Genomic DNA, 24,087 nt, shown 5'->3' with positions numbered 1-24,087 from the left:
TTAGAAATACTATTGGATAAAGGAAAAAATTTAGGTATATTAACAGAACAAGAGTATAAATTTTTATGTAACAAAACATCACAAATTCCTATTTTTTATATATTACCAAAAATCCATAAGTGTTTAGAAAACCCTCCCGGAAGACCAATCATCTCCGGTATCAACTCCCTCACTTCAAACCTATCTGCTTACATCGACTCCTTTCTACAAGGCTATGTTAAGACCCTCAAATCTTATCTAAAAGATACTACTGAAGTACTCCAAATACTGGATAAAATTATATGGAAAGAAGACTATATTCTAACCACTATAGATGTATCTTCTCTGTATACATCCATTGTACACAAATTAGGATGTGAAGCTATAAAATATTACTTAGATAATGATACAGATTTACATGTTTCACAGGCAGAATTTATCCTGGATAGCATAGCATTTATTTTGGACAAAAATTATTTCCTATTTGAGGACACCTTTTATATTCAGAAATGTGGCACCGCCATGGGAACGAGATTCGCCCCCAGTTATGCAAACCTTTTTATGGGTTTTTGGGAGGAAAAGAACATCTGGCCCAATGGCATGCTGGGGGGGGGGGGGGGTTGTTGTCCTATGGCGGCGCTACATTGATGATATCATTATGATTTGGCAAGGTGAACAATATATTGCGGATCTAAACAATAATATGATGAACCTGAAATTCACTTCAAATACAAGTAAAACATCTATAAATTACTTAGATCTAGTGATATATGTTGAAGAGGGGCATCTTAAAACAAAATCTTATTTTAAAAATGTGGATAGCAATAATTATATCCTACGTTCTAGTTGCCATCACCATCAGTGGATGGATAATGTGCCCTATAGCCAATATAGAAGAATGCGGAGAAACTGTACAGAAGAAACAGTCTTTAAGGAACAGTGTAAAACACTTGAGTCACGTTTTATTCAAAAAAATTACAAGAAAGAAATCCTAGACTTAGCATTTAATAAAGCTAAAATACTAAATAGAGAAGATCTCTTGGAACCTAAGGATGCAACACTAATAAAAAACAGCAAAAATTAATTTGATCCAGCTTTTTTGACTACTTTTAATAAAGAATCTAATAATATTACAAAAATCATTCGAAAGCACTGGCATGTTTTAAAAAGAGACCCAATTCTACATAGCTCTCTTCCAGAACATCCTAAAATAATCTTTAAAAAAGCCCCAAATTTAAAAAACATTGTTGCTCCCAGTGCTTTGAAAAAAGTAAATATAAAAAATAAAGGATGGCTTCAAAACATTGTGGTTTTTTTTGGTTGTTCAACATGCAAGGCATGTGAACACAAACAAACAGATAAAAAGAATTTTGTGTGTAATAAGAGTAAAGAAAATTTTCAAATTAAACAATATACTAACTGCTATACAGAATATGTTATATACCTATTAGAGTGCCCGTGTGGACTACAATACGTGGGAAAAACAAAAAGAGCAATCCGAACACGTATTTTAGAACACTTAAGTAATATTAGAAGAGGCATACTGACACAAAGTGTTTCTAAACATTTTGCCAAGTGTCATAATTCAAACATCAAAGGTTTAAAATTTACTGTTATAGAAAATGTGTTGCAACATTGGAGAGGCCGTAGTAGGGATATAGATCTGAGTAAGCGTGAGATGTATTGGATACACAGACTTAACACCTTAATACCCAATGGTCTCAATGCTGACTTTGAGTTGGCACCTTTTCTTTCATAACTATCCTTGCTCAGATTGGTCTCCTTACTATGCCACTCCAATAGGATAAGGTTCTTGTTGATTTCTTTTATATACTGAGATATTTGTATATTTAAGTCTTTTAATTTATTGTATTAGCAGATTGTGTTTGTATTTATTATTTTAAACGTGCTAATACTAATGCACATTTTTATTCTTCTTTTTTTCTCTCTCCCGTTTTATCATGAGCTACATGATCTTAAAAGTTTTGTCTCATTTTATATATTTTCTTATACATTTTTACTTTTGAATATTAAGTTTTTTTACTAATGTAATAAATAAATATCATGTTGCGTCGTTTTTTTGACCACTGAGTTATGTCCGTTAAAATTCGGAGAACCGGTATGTATTTAATTAATTGATTGATTGAACTAATTAAGGGTACACCCTATATATATTGTCCAAGAACCCACTAGGGGTATTCATTTGTGCTCCTGAGGAAGCTGTCATTGACAGCGAAACGCGTAGAGCCAGTCACAGTTGCAGCTGCCTTTGAACTGAAGGCTCCTGAAGTGCCGAGTTCCCTCACTGCCCGCCTCCAGAGCTCCTCGACCGGACCGGACGTCGTCACCCCCGTACCAGATGTGACGTCAGACGCCAGCTTCCACACGGTCTGATGCGAGTAGTGGAGAAGAGCAGCTGAGTTGTACCACACGGGTCCGGCACCTCCCTGCCTCAAAGAAAATGTTATGTGTACATGTCTAATGTACTTATTGTGAGTACGATTCCTATGCCTTTTATTGTTTTTCCCAATATAAATTTTATATCGATCTGTACCATGGTCTGCCCTTGTTTTGCATGACATTCATCATACACCATCTCCTGTCTGAGAGCTGATCTGAATATACGCCCTGCTGAAAACCTGTCCTGGTTTAGAAGATTACGACCCATCTCTACCAGTGGTGTAGACAATGCTGTTTTTTATCTGACCTGCTGTAAGTAGTCATTTCTAAAGAGCCAAGTTTTCCTGCTATCCAAGCTGTTTTGATATACTGCACTATTATATATTTTTTATTTTTTCGGTGTATCCCTGATATCGTCGCTCCCTTCCTACCCTGGACAAGAAATCTCTACATTTAACCTATTAAATATGCCATTGTTGTTGGGTCACGTTATTCCTAGGAGGGACTGCCCCTTTAAATACCATTTTCCTACTCTGCTTCAGTCTAAATAAATCCTGAGATTACAAACCCATAAGAGATTGTACAATCAGCCTTTTCTCCTTGCTAGCTATCCTAAGCGCTCCTTTTCCTCCCACCCCACACAAGTCTTTCCCCGTCTTAGGCCTCGGACATAGTAAGCGCTTAGGTGCTGCTGCTCGCTCTTGCTTGCTGCCACTCGCTCTACCAGGAGCTTTTTGCTGTCCTGGCAGAGGAGACAGCAAGCGCGCTCGGGAGGTGGGTATCACTGTGTGTGTGTCACTTGGTAGCCGTCAGTGTGTTTGTGTGTCACTTTGAAGTGGTCTGTTTTTTGTGTCACTGGGGAACGTGTGTGTGTGTGTGTGCGTGCGTGCGTGCGTGCGTGTGTGTGTGTGTGTGTGTGTGTATTAAATAATATTTTAAAAATTAAAAAAAAGACATGTGAGAATAAATTATTTATTAACATTGTGCAACTTTGATAAATATATTCGCGCACACACGCACACGTACAAACATCACACACCACACAGACACATACACACTGGTACACACACATACATGCACACACATCACACACCCACAGACACATACACACTGGTACACACACACATACATGCACACATGCACACACACGCACACACCACACAGACACATACACACTGGTACACATACACACACACACACACATACATGCACACATGCACACACCACACAGACACATACACACACACACGCACACATACACACACACATGCACACGCACACACACACACACACACACACACACATGCACACATACACAAATGCACACACATGCACACACACACACCACCTTGCTGCCACCACTGCTCCGGGACACAACCCCTTCCTCACCCCCCCCCCCCCCTGGTGGCCGCGCAACCCCCCTCCATCTCCCGTGCGGGCAGGGAGGCAGCTACGGTGATTGGGGCAGAAGGGGGACACATCACCCACTCCCCCCTCCCCCCAGCGGCGCAAGCCCTTTCATCTCCCGCAGGATGACAGCCACAGGGATCGGGCAGAAGGGGGCACATCACCGCACATCCACACACACACACACTCACTCACTCCGCTGGCGCCAGACAATAAGTACCCCGTTCACATTTCCCTGCTCGTCCTTTCATTAGATGCTGAGGTGTCACGTGAGTGGAGTCAGCGCGTGAATTTAAAATTTCACTGTTAGCTCTGTTCAAGCGCGCCTCAGCAAGCAACGGAAAGCATGCGCGAGCCCCTACTAAAGCCGCTTTAATTGCGGCTGTAGGGGCTCAGTGGCAAGCATCAGCAAGCGAGAGCACGCTTAAGCAAGCACTAACCATGGCCTGGGCCTTAGGAATGCAGAGCCACACTTTTCAAAGCCTTATTTAACCAGAGGCAGCTGTTGACATTATGGATAACTTTGGTTGCTGTCACCTACACTACTTTACCTAGTTTACTGGGCAGCTAATGTCACATCTATATTCTCCAGACTATTACTCTGTGACCATTACCATCACTTATTGTCTTTCCAAACCCTTGCAAAACCTCCCGAAACTACTGAAGAGAAATATTCATTTTATTTATCCCCCAAACAGCTTGTCAAATTATTTCCTCAATACCCCTCAAGAGAAGAGTTACCCGTCTCACATGGTTTCTCTTACTGTGTATCTATTGCTGTTTGTGTTCTGTATCCCCCTTCCTCCCACACCCTTTATTTGCCTCCCAGGTACTGATCTGCAGGGGGTTATTTTTCCTTATCCACTTTGCCTCCTCTGTTTCCCAAACACTAGATTCACTAAAGTGCAATAGCCTCAATTGCACTTTAACAACCACTCAAGTAAATGGGAATGAGCATGTGATCACAGCAGCTCTTTGCACCTCTCCCCTCACTCCTGTCTTCTGCTCACAGCCTTGTTCAGCACCATTGCTTCCCGTATGTAGCCTTAGGCCCCGCTCACACAGCACACTACACGACGTGCGCACGCTTGCGCGTTCGTCACAGACTCCTGGAGGCCAATGGTAATGTTCAGTATTGAAACTACCATTGGCTGCAAAGTACGGCATCAACGCTGCTGCAGTCGCAGGAGTCTTTTGAAACTGATCTCTGGCTGCAGCAGCGTGACGTCAGTTTCAGCAGCCAATCAATGCATTGGCTGCTGAAAGTGAACAGAGACTCGGCAGCTCCCTGCTCCAGCCACACACACACACACACACACACACACAATTATGCTTTTCTTTTATGTTTGTTTACACCCCCTCCCCCCCCCCCCCCTCCGGTCCCCGCTCTCCGCACACAGGTCAACAGAGTATAATAATAAAAATGGGGGGGAACGGGGCACGGCACCCGCAACTATCTGCCATGACTCTACTCCTGCAGCTTGAGCACAGATTTCTGGGCTGCAGGAACCCGCGGCAGAGGCGCGCATGGGAGAGCGCGGCCGTAGCAGGCAGTGTGAGCTCAGCCTTAGGCTACGGCCCCAGTGGTCACTGCTGCAGGCTTGTCTGACTGCCTGGGGGCGCATGCATGGGTCCGCGATCTGTGGTTTATGTGGAGCGATGGGATGTGCATGGGGGGGGGGGGGGGGGTTCAAACCCAAACCGACATTGTTACCGCATTAGACTGAGGCTCAAGGCTTTTTCTATAGTCCAGTTTCCAAATCAGTCCAGGGCATGTTATACGCTCAGGTTGCTAATGGAACATATTCCTGCTACAACACCTTGTTACATCAACCCCACTTTCTGTTTAGTTGCACCGGAAGAAAACTCACCTTTGTGTCACTTGTTTCATCTTGTCGGGGACTTTTTAATTAAAACTGTGTTTTTATTTATTTTTTAAGTAATAAGAAAGTACTGCACCGACACACTTTATTCGAGCAAATACCCAGTATGTACCTGGCAGATACCTGGAATGCGCCGCTCCTCACCTCTGACAAGCCCCGTTGCGTTTGCCTTCCCAGCCTGGGTTCATGCCTGGCTGACGGGCGGCTGATCTGTTAAATGATAATGATTAGGATTTAATAGGCTGCAATGCTTCGCGTGTCTACCAGATGGCATAAATTCATGAATTGTAATGCAGTATATATATATATACTGTGCAGTATTGCAGCCAGCGGGAATAAAATGCTTCAATCCCTGGCTGGAAAATACCTCAATGCACTCGGGCAGAAAACAGTCACAAACCTCAATACACCCGGGTATACCCGAATTCGTGGGACTAGCCAAGCTCGAATAAAGTGTGTCGCCAGTGTAGTCACTGGTGTGTCCTGTGGCTCCCATTCCAATCAAACTGTGGGTACATACATGTGAGCCATCGTATATACATTGCTCTCCATTAACTTCTGTTCTCAAAACTGTAGAGAAGAAAGAAAAGACAAGTCACATTATTAACAACTTGTATCTTTTTTCAGCTCTTCCTTTATAAAATATACATTACTTTGAGACCTCACTAACTTTCCCAATTTTAGGTTTGTAAATTGTGTGAGAAACGAGAAAGAACAGAACCTTGTGGCGTTGCAGTACCACAGGAAAATCTACTACAGAACCTGCACAGACCTCCCCCTACACATAGAGCTCCTGGTTTGGTGATGAATATGGGAAACAGCTTGGTATCAAGGGGGTGCGCTATGGAAAAGTAACGCGCCAGCACAAGGTAATCAGGAATATGTGTGTTACGTAGTTTTTAAATCTCTATTGTCTTATTTCTGGTGTTAAATTGCAAATAGTGATAGATCTATGGTGCAAGGAAAGTAAGCGCAAACCTTAAAAATACATAAAATAAAACAAAACAAATAAATATCACCAAGAGGAGATGCAGCTGGTGTGAGAGATTTCACAATCACTCAAAGTAACGTCTGGGGGAGGACACAAAGCACAAGACTTCCTCTCTAAGGTGGAAAAATCACAAGGAATCTCAAATGGGCAGCATATGTAAAGAAAAAAAGAAAGAATATAGTGCAACACAGTTTAATTATAAAATATATTCGAGCAAGGAGGCTCCAACACACTCACATCCTCCAGGACAAACAAAAGCAATTTAACCACTCTGGGTTCAAACGCTGTGTGAAAGACTCCAGCCAGCTGTTCCACGCTCTCCACTTCCGCATTCGATCGGCGTCTGACGTCACAAACCGGCTCCCTCAATCTCCAACAGTAAGGGGAGGATCATCTGGCTCCGTGAAGATCAGCACAGCGGAAGATATCCAAGCAGGAGAGCGTTATAGCAAAGCAGCTGGTGTCACAGCAGAGAGTCCGTAAGAGGCACTGACTGCTACACAAGGTCTAAGCGCAAGTAGATAACCCTACGCGTTTCATCCAAGGTATGGACTTCTTCAGGGGTGTTGGGATACATGGCAGTGACTCTAACTTAAATAGTCCCTAAAAGGGGAGGGGATCAATAACGTCACGGCACGAAAATGAGTCTAACGGGCTCAGTGTATCACTACTGACAGTCCTACTTATATACTAAACAAATCGGAACATTAGCTAAAACAAATCGGAACATTATATAGAAATAACTATAAATATTTATTTTTATATTTATAGTTATTTCTATATAATGTTCCGATTTGTCTCATCTAATGTTCCGATTTGTTTAGTATATAGGTAGGGCTGCAACACAAGGTATTGCACACTGCTCACTATCAATTCCACAATTGAGTACAAATAACTAGTGTTAAATAACACTAAGTGAGTGCTACCTATGTACTGAAGTCAATATTTTTAACGTTTGAATGATCACATGATGAGGTCACATGAACATTCACAGAAGTACATTTACGGTGCACATCACAATAAACATTTTTAATTTTCTAACATGCTATAGTGAAAACCAAGGTGAAAAGTGAAAAATAAAAAGTGAGTAAAATATTAAAACACGTTGAGCAGATGGTTTAGACCCAAGCAAGACTAATCTTATAGTGCACAAAATCACTAGCTGCCTGAACTGTGAGCGTTAATCGCTAGATGTACCTCCTGCCTAATTATAGTGATGACAGGTTCAAACAGTTAGCAAATTGTAGTTCATATATATAGCACCAAGGAGGAATGACAACACACACAAATTGTGTAAGGCACTGTATGTTACTGCAGACCATGAGAGCAAGCAGAAGCGTTTAACATTGAATTGCCATTTCATTGTGGGATTCCCTTAATATAAGGCTATCATATAAACGCCACTTGCTTGCAAGTAGCAGAGCTCCAACATCGCTCTCAACAAGTACTGGGAGTCCCTGTGACTAGTGACAGTAGTAATGAGATAACAGTGGAACAGAGAATCAATATCCCTATAATCAGTGATATGGGCTGAATTGCCGAGTGAATGGGGGATTCCCTGTTTCTAAACTCATATGAACGTTGCTTGCTTCCAAACAACACAGCTCCAACATCACGTGTTGAGAGCGATGTTGGAGCACCGTAAATGTACTTCTGTGAATGTTCATGTGACCTCATCATGTGATCATTCAAACGTTAAAAATATAGGTAGGGCTGTCAGTAGTGATACACTGTGATCTCCCCCAGCACCCTTCATCTCCCCCAGCAACCTTCATCTCACCCAGCACCCTTCATCTCGCCCAGCATCCTTCATCTCGCCCAGCACCCTTCATCTGCCTTCATCTCCCCTCATCTGCCTTCATGTCCCCCAGCTCCCTTCATCTCCCCCAGCACCCTTCATGTCCCCCAGCACCCTTCATATCCCCCAGCACCCTTCATGTCCCCCAGCACCCTTCATGTCCCCCAGCTCCCTTCATGTCCCCCAGCTCCCTTGTGGCGGCTGCGGCGGCGAAAGAAGCGGCGTCGGGGGAAGAAGCGACGGCGGCAGGCCTCAGCTTTGATGATGGGGGGGAGCGCATTAGTGCCTTAGTGCTGTAACTACTGGTGGTTGAGTGGGCTCGGAGAGGGAAGCACGTTTGCGTCTCAGGAGCGGGCTCGGGGGGGGGGGAGTGAGAGGGGGAGAGCGTCAGCACCTCAAGGGAGGGGAGCGCGTTAGCGCGTCATACTGGAGCGGGCCCTTGGAACCCGTCCCCGATGAAGCCACGAACGGTGAAACGTACGTAGGGAACGTCTGACGTCACCTCCTTCGTGACGTCGGCTCATCGGAGAGGTGTGGGCTCGCTCCTGGTCCAAGTGCTTCGTAGACTGGCTCCGTGGGCAGCAACAGCACTCTGACCCCAGGTTATGCTATACCTGATTAGTTTAGCTCTCAATGTCATCTCATTCTAGCGTAGTACCTCAGTAGTACCTATGTGGCTGCTCTGTTGCTTTTTGCAGGGCAGCACACTGTGTACTTAGTCTGACCAAACAGCTGTAAATACAAGCAGTTTGGTGGTAAGGGGTCCCTCTACAGCAGGCCTGCACAACACGCGGGCCGCATGCGGCCTGCCTGCACTCATTGTGCGGCCCGCGGTGGCTTTTCCCGTCCTCCCTCACAAGCCTGATCTCCCCCCCACGAGCACACATTCCCCCTCCCCCGCTTTCACCCCCCCGTGAGCCCGCTTTCACCCCGCCCGCGAGCCCACTCTCCACCTCCTCCTCGAGCCTGCTCTCAGGACTGCACGCTTTATGCGTGTGGCACTTCCTGTGCCCGCTGCTTGCGAGCATGCTTGTCCTGCCTGCTCTGCCGCCGTGAGGTGAGGGGGGAGAGTAAGGTGAGATGCATGGGATTGGGGGAAGGTGAGATGCAGGTGAGAGGGGAGAGTAAAGTGAGATGCAGGGGAGAGGGGGAAGCTGTGATGCAGGGAGGGGGGGAAGCTGTGATGAAGGGGAGGGGGGAAAGCTGTGATGAAGGGGAGGGGGAAGGTGTGATGCAGGTGAGGGGGGAAAGGTGAGATGCAGGGGAGGGGGGGAAGGTGAGATGCAGGGGAGGGGGGAAGTTGAGATGCAGGGGAGGGAGAGTAAGGTGAGATGCAGGGGAGGGGGGGGTGGGATGCAGGAGAGGGGGAAGGTGAGATGCACGTGAGGCGGGAGAGTAAGGTGAGATGCAGGGGAGGGGGAGAGTAAGGTGAGATGCAGGGGAGGGGGTGAGGTGCAGGGGAGGGGGAGGGAAGGTGAGGTGGGGGGGAAGGTGAGGTGCAGTGGATGGGGGGAAGGTGAGGTGCAGGGGTGTTGATGTGCAGGGGGTGGGATCTGTGTGGTCTTCAGGGGGGTGGGATGTTTGTGGTCTGCAGGGGGGTATTGTGTCATGTGGAGGGGGAGTATTGTGTATGGGTGAGGGGGAGAGAGATGTGGTGTGAGAGAGGGTGAGTCTCACAAAGGTTGATGATGAGGGGTGCTGGGGGATATATATGAGGATGATGACGGGTGCTGGGGAAGATATATGAAGATGAGGGGTGCTGGGGCAGATATATGAGGATGATGAGGGGTGCTGGGGGAGGTTGATGAGGGGTGCTGGAGGAGATATGAGGATGATGATGATGAGAGGTGCTGGGGGAGATATAATAAATGATGATGATGATGATGATGATGATGATTTTACCCGTGTGGCCCAAATCTGTTTTCCTTGGAGTAGTTCGGCCCTTCTCGCTTTACAAATTGTGCAGGCCTGCTCTACAGGGTTCCTCCTTACATCACGGGCTACACCCTAGACATCAATTAACGAGCTTCATTTACCTACTAGCTATCAGGTATTGCTGCAATATCCTGCGAGTCATTTACTTAAGGATAGTGGATGGTTACATTGTCAAATACCATCTTGATATTAAGTGTACAGATTATCTAGTTGTCTGTTATATTATAAACCATTGCACAACTAGTTAGATTAGCTACACTTACCCACACCTCTTCGGTTTATTTTTAATTGTTTTTATCTGTGTTTTGTTCAATATTTGTGGTGTCCAAACAGTTATATTTTTAGTTAATCCTAATAAAGATGTAATATTTTAATTTAAGGTGTCTCTCTAGTACCACACAAAGGGATCCTTTCTTTCCTAGTTTACTAAATGTTAGTCTGCTAGAAACTCTTTCAGAGCTTGACTTTTGCTGTTATTACGGCTCACCTTTTCCCCATTATATAGACCAGGGGTGAGCAAACTTTTTATGCCGAGCCCCCCTTTTCATCCATACAATTTCTCGGGGCCCCCCCTGCCTGATGTAATCAAAATCACATTGAAAAAAAAAAAAAAAAACCTTTATTAAACGGTATACAATATAAATCCAAATATGTCTAAATATTTACATATTTCAACAGCTCGCGCTTGCAAAATTAGGCTGCGTCCACGCTGCCGCTGAGAGCGGTGACATCACCAACTCTCCAAGCATGAGCACAGGGTGTCCTGCATCATTTTGCAAGCGTGGATCGGGGCTATTTTTGTGTGTGTTTATGTGTGGCTGTGTGTGTGTGCGCATTGACTGCTGCTGAGCACACTTCAAAGTCAATTTTGTTTGTCTCCCCAAGCGCCAAGCTTGGGAGAGCGTACGTGCACAAAGGCAATACTTTTGGGGGGCATTCATCCACCTCTTTGCTACCTCCCTTCCCTCTACCCCCCACTTTTTTGTTTTCCTTCCCCTCCCTGCTCTTTGTCTTGCTATCCCCATTGTCATCCACACTCCTACCTACAGTATTATTTATTTTTTTCCGTTTTCAATGTTGTGTTTTCACTTATTTTTTTTATTATTTCTGTACATTCATAGTATGAGTGATATAGTGGCAGCCTAACCTTTCACTTGCAGAGGATCTCAGTGAAGCAGGTTGCAAGCAGAGGAGAGCAGGACCACAGCGCTATTGCAGGGCAGACACCGGATGGAGTGGCGTTTGACTTCACCGTGCTCGGGCGTGCTCCTCCCAGTATCTCTGAAGCCCCTGCGCGTGCGCGCACACACCATCACGTGGCCGCCACACACACACACTCAATCCCCCACACACACACACTCAATCCCCCCCCCACACTCAATCCCCCACACACACACACACACAATCCCCCCCCCCCCCACACACACACACACACACAATCCCCTCCCCACCCCCACACACACTCAATCCCCCCCACACACACACTCAATTCCCCCCCACACACACACACACACTCAATCCCCCCACACACACAATCCCCACACACACACTCAATCCCCACACACACACACACTCAAGCCACACACACACACACTCCCCCCCACACACACTCACACTCACCACATACACTCAATCCCCCCCACCACACACACACACTCAAACCCCCCCCCCACACACACACACTCAATCCCCACACACACACACTCAACCCCTCCCCCCACACACACGCAACCCCCCCCACACACACACACACACTCAATCCCCCCCCACACACACACACTCAATCCCACACACACACACACACTTGATCCCCCCCCACACACACACTCGATCCCCCCCCACACACACACTCAATCCCCCCACACACACACACTCAATCCCCCCACACACACACAATCCCCACACACAATCCCCACACACACACTCAATCCCCCCCCACACACACACACTCAATCCACACACACTCAATCCACACACACACACACACACACAATCCCCCCACACACTCACAATCACCATATACACTCAATCCCCCCCACCACACACATACACTCAAACCCCCCCACACACACACACTCAATCCCCACACACACACACACTCAATCCCCCCCCACACACACACACAATCCCCCCACACACTCAATCCCCACACACACACTCAATCCCCCCCCACACACACTCAATCCCCCCCACACACACTCAATCCCCCCCCCCACACTCAATCCCCCCCACACACACACACAATCCCCCCCCACCCCCACACACAATCCCCTCCCCACCCCCACACACACTCAATCCCCCCCCACACACATACATTCAATCCCCCTTCCACACACACACTCAATCCCCCACACACAAACACTCAATCCCCCCCACCCCCCACACACACTCAATCCCCCCCACCTCCCCCACACACACTCAATCCCCCCTCCCCACCCCACCCCACACACACACTCAATCCCCCCCACACCCCCCACACATACACACAATCCCCCCCACACACACACAATCCCCCCCCCCCACACACACACACACAACCCCCCCCCCTCACACATACACACAATCCCCCCACACAAACACAAAATTCCCCCCCCCCCCCACACACACACACACACAATCCCCCCCCCCCCAACACACACACACACTTTCCTTTCACCTGGGGGGGGGCGACATGCTTCGATCCCCCAACCCCCCATGCTGCTGAAAACTGGTGCGGGAAGCAGACAGGAAGAGAAGGAGGGGCTGTCTGTGTGCAGAGAGAAGCCCCACCCCCTCTGCAAGACACAGACACATAGAAGCAGCAGCACAGAGCTTCTGGCCGCCCATGCAAAGCTCTGCCCGCCCATGCACAGCTCTGCCTGCCCCAGGTTTCCCTGCAAGCAGCCCGCGCCCCCCCTACATAATCTTGCACCCCCCCAAGGGGGCACGCCTTACAGTTTGCGCACCGCTAATATAGACCCTCATAATATTGTTTGAATTCCTCCACAGTTAATTTGGGGTTCGAAGTCACTGTGCGTGACTTCAATTTGATAGCCTGTATACCATAATTCGACCGTTTGTTCCTCAATTTATTTGCTGATAAGGTATCTGGCTTGTTTGCTTTCTCATAAAATGTCCTTTTTGACCAACTTAATGACTTTTCAGCCTGGGAGGTAAGAAACAGATTTCATTCTATTCTAACATCTTTGAGTTCCTTCAAAATATCTTTACTTCCTGTATTCTAATACAGTAACCAAAAATGGTTGCAAAAATGAGATGCAGGGGAGAGGGAGTGAGGTGCAGGGGAGGGGGAGGGAAGGTGAGGTGGGGGGGAAGGTGAGGTGCAGTGGATGGGGGGAAGGTGAGGTGCAGGGGGGTTGATGTGCAGGGGGTGGGATCTGTGTGGTCTGCAGGGGGGTGGGATGTTTGTGGTCTGCAGGGGGGTATTGTGTCATGTGGAGGGGGAGTATTGTGTATGGGTGAGGGGGAGAGAGATGTGGTGTGAGAGAGGGTGAGTCTCACAAAGGTTGATGATGAGGGGTGCAGGGGGAAATATGAGGATGAGGGGTGCTGGGGGATATATATGAGGATGATGACGGGTGCTGGGGAAGATATATGAAGATGAGGGGTGCTGGGGCAGATATATGAGGATGATGAGGGGTGCTGGGGGAGGTTGATGAGGGGTGCTGGAGGAGATATGAGGATGATGATGATGAGAGGTGCTGGGGGAGATATAATAAATGATGATGATGATGATGATGATTTTACCCGTGCGGCCCAAATCTGTTTTCCTTGGAGTAGTTCGGCCCTTCTCGCTTTACAAATTGTGCAGGCCTGCTCTACAGGGTTCCTCCTTACATCACGGGCTACACCCTAGACATCAATTAACGAGCTTCATTTACCTACTAGCTATCAGGTATTGCTGCAATATCCTGCGAGTCATTTACTTAAGGATAGTGGATGGTTACATTGTCAAATACCATCTTGATATTAAGTGTACAGATTATCTAGTTGTCTGTTATATTATAAACCATTGCACAACTAGTTAGATTAGCTACACTTACCCACACCTCTTCGGTTTATTTTTAATTGTTTTTATCTGTGTTTTGTTCAATATTTGTGGTGTCCAAACAGTTATATTTTTAGTTAATCCTAATAAAGATGTAATATTTTAATTTAAGGTGTCTCTCTAGTGCCACACAAAGGGATCCTTTCTTTCCTAGTTTACTAAATGTTAGTCTGCTAGAAACTCTTTCAGAGCTTGACTTTTGCTGTTATTACGGCTCACCTTTTCCCCATTATATAGACCAGGGGTGAGCAAACTTTTTATGCCGAGCCCCCCTTTTCATCCATACAATTTCTCGGGGCCCCCCCCTGCCTGATGTAATCAAAATCACATTGAAAAAAAAAAAAAAAACCTTTATTAAACGGTATACAATATAAATCCAAATATGTCTAAATATTTACATATTTCAACAGCTCGCACTTGCAAAATTAGGCTGCATCCACGCTGCCGCTGAGAGCGGTGACATCACCAACTCTCCAAGCATGAGCACAGGGTGTCCTGCATCATTTTGCAAGCGTGGATCGGGGCTATTTTTGTGTGTGTTTATGTGTGGCTGTGTGTGTGTGCGCATTGACTGCTGCTGAGCACACTTCAAAGTCAATTTTGTTTGTCTCCCCAAGCGCCAAGCTTGGGAGAGCGTACGTGCACAAAGGCAATACTTTTGGGGGGCATTCATCCACCTCTTTGCTACCTCCCTTCCCTCTACCCCCCACTTTTTTGTTTTCCTTCCCCTCCCTGCTCTTTGTCTTGCTATCCCCATTGTCATCCACACTCCTACCTACAGTATTATTTATTTTTTTCCGTTTTCAATGTTGTGTTTTCACTTATTTTTTTATTATTTCTGTACATTCATAGTATGAGTGATATAGTGGCAGCCGACCCTATCATTTGCAGAGGATCTCAGTGAAGCAGGTTGCAAGCAGAGGAGAGCAGGACCACAGCACTATTGCAGGGCAGACACCGGATGGAGTGGCGTTTGACTTCACCGTGCTCGGGCGTGCTCCTCCCAGTATCTCTGAAGCCCCTGCGCGTGCGCGCACACACCATCACGTGGCCGCCACACACACACACTCAATCCCCCACACACACACACTCAATCCCCCCCCCCCCCACACTCAATCCCCAACACACACACAAACACTCAATCCCCCCCCACACACACACACAATCCCCCCCCCCCACACACACACACACACACAATCCCCTCCCCACCCCCACACACACTCAATCCCCCCCACACACACACTCAATTCCCCCCCACACACACACACACACTCAATCCCCCCACACACACAATCCCCACACACACACTCAATCCCCACACACACACACACTCAAGCCACACACACACACACTCCCCCCCACACACACTCACACTCACCACATAAACTCAATCCCCCCCACCACACACACACACTCAAACCCCCCCCCCCACACACACACACTCAATCCCCACACACACACACTCAACCCCTCCCCCCACACACACGCAACCCCCCCACACACACACACACACTCAATCCCCCCCCCACACACACACTCAATCCCACACACACACACACTTGATCCCCCCCCACACACACACTCGATCCCCCCCCACACACACACTCAATCCCCCCACACACACACACTCAATCCCCCCACACACACACAATCCCCACACACAATCCCCACACACACACTCAATCCCCCCCCACACACACACACTCAATCCACACACACTCAATCCACACACACACACACACAATCCCCCCACACACTCACAATCACCATATACACTCAATCCCCCCCACCACACACATACACTCAAACCCCCCCACACACACACACTCAATCCCCACACACACACACACTCAATCCCCCCCCACACACACACACAATCCCCCCACACACTCAATCCCCACACACACACTCAATCCCCCCCCCACACACACTCAATCCCCCACACACACACTCAATCCCCCCCCCACACTCAATCCCCCCCCACACACACACACAATCCCCTCCCCACCCCCACACACACTCAATCCCCCCCCACACACATACATTCAATCCCCCCTCCACACACACACTCAATCCCCCACACACACACACTCAATCCCCCCCACCCCCCACACACACTCAATCCCCCCCACCTCCCCCACACACACTCAATCCCCCCTCCCCACCCCACCCCACACACACACTCAATCCCCCCCACCCCCCCACACACACACACACAACCCCCCCCCCTCACACATACACACAATCCCCCCACACAAACACAAAATTCCCCCCCCCCCCCCACACACACACACACAATCCCCCCCCCCCCAACACACACACACACAATCCCCCCCCCCCCCCCCCCAACACACACACACACAATCCCCCCCCCCCCCCCAACACACACACACACTTTCCTTTCACCTGGGGGGGGGCGACATGCTTCGATCCCCCAACCCCCCATGCTGCTGAAAACTGGTGCGGGAAGCAGACAGGAAGAGAAGGAGGGGCTGTCTGTGTGCAGAGAGAAACCCCACCCCCTCTGCAAGACACAGACACATAGAAGCAGCAGCACAGAGCTTCTGGCCGCCCATGCAAAGCTCTGCCCGCCCATGCACAGCTCTGCCTGCCCCCAGGTTTCCCTGCAAGCAGCCCGCGCCCCCCCTACATAATCTTGCACCCCCCCAAGGGGGCACGCCTTACAGTTTGCGCACCGCTAATATAGACCCTCATAATATTGTTTGAATTCCTCCACAGTTAATTTGGGGTTCGAAGTCACTGTGCGTGACTTCAATTTGATAGCCTGTATACCATAATTCGACCGTTTGTTCCTCAATTTATTTGCTGATAAGGTATCTGGCTTGTTTGCTTTCTCATAAAATGTCCTTTTTGACCAACTTAATGACTTTTCAGCCTGGGAGGTAAGAAACAGATTTCATTCTATTCTAACATCTTTGAGTTCCTTCAAAATATCTTTACTTCCTGTATTCTAATACAGTAACCAAAAATGGTTGCAAAAATGAGATGCAGGGGAGAGGGAGTGAGGTGCAGTGGAGGGGGAGGGAAGGTGAGGTGGGGGGGAAGGTGAGGTGCAGTGGATGGGGGGAAGGTGAGGTGCAGGGGGGTTGATGTGCAGGGGGTGGGATCTGTGTGGTCTGCAGGGGGGTGGGATGTTTGTGGTCTGCAGGGGGGTATTGTGTCATGTGGAGGGGGAGTATTGTGTATGGGTGAGGGGGAGAGAGATGTGGTGTGAGAGAGGGTGAGTCTCACAAAGGTTGATGATGAGGGGTGCAGGGGGAAATATGAGGATGAGGGGTGCTGGGGGATATATATGAGGATGATGACGGGTGCTGGGGAAGATATATGAAGATGAGGGGTGCTGGGGCAGATATATGAGGATGATGAGGGGTGCTGGGGGAGGTTGATGAGGGGTGCTGGAGGAGATATGAGGATGATGATGATGAGAGGTGCTGGGGGAGATATAATAAATGATGATGATGATGATGATGATTTTACCCGTGCGGCCCAAATCTGTTTTCCTTGGAGTAGTTCGGCCCTTCTCGCTTTACAAATTGTGCAGGCCTGCTCTACAGGGTTCCTCCTTACATCACGGGCTACACCCTAGACATCAATTAACGAGCTTCATTTACCTACTAGCTATCAGGTATTGCTGCAATATCCTGCGAGTCATTTACTTAAGGATAGTGGATGGTTACATTGTCAAATACCATCTTGATATTAAGTGTACAGATTATCTAGTTGTCTGTTATATTATAAACCATTGCACAACTAGTTAGATTAGCTACACTTACCCACACCTCTTCGGTTTATTTTTAATTGTTTTTATCTGTGTTTTGTTCAATATTTGTGGTGTCCAAACAGTTATATTTTTAGTTAATCCTAATAAAGATGTAATATTTTAATTTAAGGTGTCTCTCTAGTGCCACACAAAGGGATCCTTTCTTTCCTAGTTTACTAAATGTTAGTCTGCTAGAAACTCTTTCAGAGCTTGACTTTTGCTGTTATTACGGCTCACCTTTTCCCCATTATATAGACCAGGGGTGAGCAAACTTTTTATGCCGAGCCCCCCTTTTCATCCATACAATTTCTCGGGGCCCCCCCCTGCCTGATGTAATCAAAATCACATTGAAAAAAAAAAAAAAAACCTTTATTAAACGGTATACAATATAAATCCAAATATGTCTAAATATTTACATATTTCAACAGCTCGCACTTGCAAAATTAGGCTGCGTCCACGCTGCCGCTGAGAGCGGTGACATCACCAACTCTCCAAGCATGAGCACAGGGTGTCCTGCATCATTTTGCAAGCGTGGATCGGGGCTATTTTTGTGTGTGTTTATGTGTGGCTGTGTGTGTGTGCGCATTGACTGCTGCTGAGCACACTTCAAAGTCAATTTTGTTTGTCTCCCCAAGCGCCAAGCTTGGGAGAGCGTACGTGCACAAAGGCAATACTTTTGGGGGGCATTCATCCACCTCTTTGCTACCTCCCTTCCCTCTACCCCCCACTTTTTTGTTTTCCTTCCCCTCCCTGCTCTTTGTCTTGCTATCCCCATTGTCATCCACACTCCTACCTACAGTATTATTTATTTTTTTCCGTTTTCAATGTTGTGTTTTCACTTATTTTTTATTATTTCTGTACATTCATAGTATGAGTGATATAGTGGCAGCCGACCCTATCATTTGCAGAGGATCTCAGTGAAGCAGGTTGCAAGCAGAGGAGAGCAGGACCACAGCACTATTGCAGGGCAGACACCGGATGGAGTGGCGTTTGACTTCACCGTGCTCGGGCGTGCTCCTCCCAGTATCTCTGAAGCCCCTGCGCGTGCGCGCACACACCATCACGTGGCCGCCACACACACACACTCAATCCCCCACACACACACACTCAATCCCCCCCCCACACTCAATCCCCCACACACACACAAACACTCAATCCCCCCCCCACACACACACAATCCCCCCCCCCCCCCACACACACACACACACACACACTCAATCCCCCCCACACACACACACTCAATTCCCCCCCACACACACACACACTCAATCCCCCCACACACACAATCCCCACACACAATCCCCACACACACACACACTCAAGCCACACACACACACACTCCCCCCCACACACACTCACACTCACCACACACACTCAATCCCCCCCACCACACACACACACTCAAACCCCCCCCCCCACACACACACTCAATCCCCACACACACACACTCAACCCCCCCACACACATGCAACACCCCCCCCCCACACACACACACACACACACACTCAATCCCCCCCCACACACACACACTCAATCCCACACACACACACACTCGGTCCCCCCCCCCCACACACACTCAATCCCCCCCCACACACACAATCCCCACACACACTCAATCCCCCCACACACACACACACTCAATCCACACACACTCAATCCACACACACACACAATCCCCCCACACACTCACACTCACCACATACACTCAATTCCCCCCACCACACACATACACTCATACCCCACACACACACACACACACACTCAATTCCCACACACACACACTCAATCCCCCCCCACACACACACACAATCCCCCCACACACTCAATCCCCACACACACACTCAATCCCCCCCACACACACACTCAATCCCCCACACACACACTCAATCCCCCCCCCACACTCAATCCCCCCCACACACACAAACACTCAACCCCCCCCCACACACACACACAATCCCCCCACACACACACACACAATCCCCTCCCCACCCCCACACACACTCAATCCCCCCCACACACATACATTCAATCCCCCCTCCACACACACACTCAATCCCCCCCACACACACACTCAATCCCCCCCACCCCCCACACACACTCAATCCCCCCCACCTCCCCCACACACACTCAATCCCCCCCACCCCCCCACACACACACACAATCCCCCCCACACACACACAATCCCCCCCCCCCACACACACACACACAACCCCCCCCTCACACATACACACAATCCCCCCACACAAACACAAAATTCCCCCCCCACATACACACACACACACACACACAATCCCCCCCCCCCCAACACACACTTTCCTTTCACCTGGGGGGGGCGACATGCTCCGATCCCCCAACCCCCCATGCTGCTGAAAACTGGTGCGGGAAGCAGACAGGAAGAGAAGGAGGGGCTGTCTGTGTGCAGAGAGAAGCCCCACCCCCTCTGCAAGACACAGACACATAGAAGCAGCAGCACAGAGCTTCTGGCCGCCCATGCACAGCTCTGCCTGCCCCCAGGTTTCCCTGCAAGCAGCCCGCGCCCCCCCTACATAATCTTGCACCCCCCAAGGGGGCGCGCCTTACAGTTTGCGCACCGCTAATATAGACCCTCATAATATTGTTTGAATTCCTCCACAGTTAATTTGGGGTTCGAAGTCACTGTGCGTGACTTCAATTTGATAGCCTGTATACCATAATTTGACCGTTTGTTCCTCAATTTATTTGCTGATAAGGTATCTGGCTTGTTTGCTTTCTCATAAAATGTCCTCTTTGACCAACTTAATGACTTTTCAGCCTGGGAGGTAAGTAACAGATTTCATTCTATTCTAACATCTTTGAGTTCCTTCAAAATATCTTTACTTCCTGTATTCTAATACAGTAACCAAAAATGCCATATTACCGCCCATAAAAGAAGTACCTTATTACCATGCAATGAATCAGCTTTTCTGCGCCAAAAATAATGCATTTTCTCACTGAAATTGTGTATGGATTTTAAATAAAAACATCCCCATCACAAATACAATTTCTGTAAAAAGGACACCGAAGTTTCACTTAAAATGTGTGTGCTTGGCGCGCGCACACAATTTTTTTGATAACTAATGCCTAATTTCACCCAATTTTCAAATGATGTATTTTTTTTGTCTCGTCTAGTACAAAGACACGCTCCAATAATCCACCCATGCCAACACTGGAAGGTTGCTTTTAGCACTCAGGATTACCTCCTCAAACATCTGAAGTTCAAACACCCAAATGAGTATATGGAAAAGATGAGGACAGAACAATCTTGCAACATTCCAATAAATATGGCAGAAAATGCATCTTTCAACCAGTCAAGTCAATTAATAAACAATGTAACTTCTTCTCATTCCAAAATATATATATTAGCAGCTGCCTCAGGAAAAGATCTTGGAGAAAGTAGGAAGAGTCTGACATGGTTATCAGACCAGAACGCACAGAAGAGAACAGAGACCAGAGAGAGACCGCATGTATGTGGGGAATGTGGGAAGAGATTTAGTCATTTATCTAGCCTGAGGAAACACAAGAGGACACACACAGGGGAGAGACCGCATGTATGTGGGGAATGTGGGAAGGGATTTAGTTTCTTATACAACCTGAACACACACAAGAGGACACACACAGGGGAGAGACCTTATGAATGTGGGAAGGGATTTAGTGACTTATCCAGCCTGAGGAAACACAAGAGGACACACACAGGGGAGAAACCGCATATTTGTGAGGAATGTGGGAAGGGATTTAGTGACTTATCCAGCCTGAACATACACAAGAGTACACACACAGGGGAGAGACCACATTTATGTGGGAAGGGATTTAGTCATTTATCCAGCCTGAGGAGACACAAGAGGACATACACTGGGGAGAGATCTCATGTATGTGGGGAGTGTGGGAAGGGATTCAGTTTGTTATCCACCCTGAACACACACACGAGGACACACACAGGGGAGAAACCGCATGTATGTGGGGAATGTGGGAAGGGATTTAGTGAATTATCCCACCTGAATATACACAAGAGGACACACACAGGGGAGAGACCGCATGTATGTGGGGAATGTGGGAAGGGATTTAGACAGTTATCCCACTTGGACATACACAAGAGGACACACACAGGGGAGAGACCGCATGTATGTGGGGAATGTGGGAAGGGATTTAGTGACTTATCCCCTCTGATCAGACACATGAGGACACACACAGGAGAGAGACCGTATGTATGTGGGGAATGTGGGAAGGGATTTAGTGTCTTATACAACCTGAATACACACAAGAAGAAGCACACAGGGGAGAGACCGTGTGTATGTGGGGAATGTGGGAAGGGATTTAGTGTCTTATACAACCTGAACACACACAAGAGGACACACACAGGAGAGAGACCGTATGTATGTGGGGAATGTGGGAAGGGATTTAGTGTCTTATACAACCTGAACACACACAAGAAGACACACACAGGGGAGAGACCGTGTGTATGTGGGGAATGTGGGAAGGGATTTAGTGACTTATCCAGCCTGAACAGACACAAGAGGACACACACAGGGGAGAGACCGCATGTATGTGGGGAATGTGGGAAGGGATTTATTCGGTTATCCCAACTAGACATACACAGGAACATACACACAGGGGAGAGACCGCATGTATGTTTGGAATGTGGGAAGGGATTTAGACAGTTATCCCACTTGGACATACACAAGAGGACACACACAGGGGAGAGACCGCATGTATGTGGGGAATGTGGGAAGGGATTTAGTGACTTATCCCCTCTGATCAGACACAAGAGGACACACACAGGGGAGAGACCGCATGTATGTGGGGAATGTGGGAAGGGATTTAGTGTCTTATACAACCTGAACACACACAAGAAGACACACACAGGGAAGAGACCGTGTGTATGTTGGGATTGTGGGAAGGGTTTTAGTGACTTACCCAGCCTGAGGAAACACAAGAGGACACACACAGGGGAGAGACCGCATGTATGTGGGGAATGTGGGAAGGGATTTAGTGACTTATCCAGCCTGAGGAAACACAAGAGGACACACACAAGTGAGAGACCTATCTCTAAAGCCAGGCATGTTTAGGGATAACCAGCGACTAAGACGCTCACATATAAGTGCGCACGTGTATCTGTGTTACGCTAAATCACAATGAGAAGCGACTAGTTTATGATGCATAAAACAAGCATTTTAAAAGGATAAAAAGTTATGTTTTAAATGCAGGTTATTTGTATCATTCTTATTGTAGTTTTATTTAAAGAAAAATGTTGTTCTTAATAATGTTTTATATTTCTATGCTGTTGGTTCTAATAAAATGTACCTTTCCCATTAAGCTGAAGCGGTATGTAGTCACACTTAACTTTGTATCAGAATAGTTTTGCCGCGACCAGCTGGCCGCCGGCTTTAGGCTGCAGACGGACCCTCCGCCACCAGCCGCTTCTAATGTTAATATTATTACTGTTTAGGGGGTTCATTTAAATGGTTTTAGCAGTTAGGGTGGGGGGTATTAGGGTAAGGGGAACTTATGATATATGGGTTTTATGGTAGGGGTTTAGGCACAAACCTTAGCAGCAAAGTGGCCGGCGGTGGGGTGAGTCGCGGCGAAACGGCCGCGACCAAATGTCCAAGAACGTCATTTGAATACTGAGGTGGAGGACAGACACACAGACTAACGTCCCAAGTGAGGGACATTAATGCAGCCGCCTTTATATGCTGTATGTCATGTTCCTTTAATATCTCTAGAGAGCAGCAAGGGCTGACCATCTATTTCACAGGTTACACGTAGACCTGAAAATGCACCTGAGGGGGTTGAGTGTCCCTTTATTAATGACATGCAGTAATGATGTAACAAGAGGTGCCACCTCACACA

General features: G+C 47.7%; 1 protein-coding gene across 1 annotated transcript in view; it reads left to right on the top strand.

Annotated features, from left to right (window-relative positions):
• LOC142485594 (uncharacterized) overlaps positions 1 to 23,677 on the top strand; it is a 28,846-nt gene extending 5,169 nt beyond the window's left edge. Inside the window, exons 2-3 of the mRNA XM_075584472.1 lie at positions 6,354 to 6,538; positions 21,370 to 23,677. Coding sequence (XP_075440587.1) covers positions 21,477 to 23,303 — 1,827 coding nt within the window. The 5' untranslated portion in view covers positions 6,354 to 6,538; positions 21,370 to 21,476 and the 3' untranslated portion in view covers positions 23,304 to 23,677. The remainder of the gene's footprint in view (positions 1 to 6,353; positions 6,539 to 21,369) is intronic.
• Positions 23,678 to 24,087: the final 410 nt, after the last annotated feature.

This window comes from Ascaphus truei, unplaced genomic scaffold (genome assembly GCF_040206685.1).
Source record: "Ascaphus truei isolate aAscTru1 unplaced genomic scaffold, aAscTru1.hap1 HAP1_SCAFFOLD_612, whole genome shotgun sequence".
In the NCBI taxonomy this organism is placed as follows: Eukaryota; Metazoa; Chordata; class Amphibia; order Anura; family Ascaphidae; genus Ascaphus; species Ascaphus truei.
The sequence above is the reverse complement of the archived record's forward strand: the minus strand, read 5'-3'. Positions and strand labels throughout refer to the sequence as shown.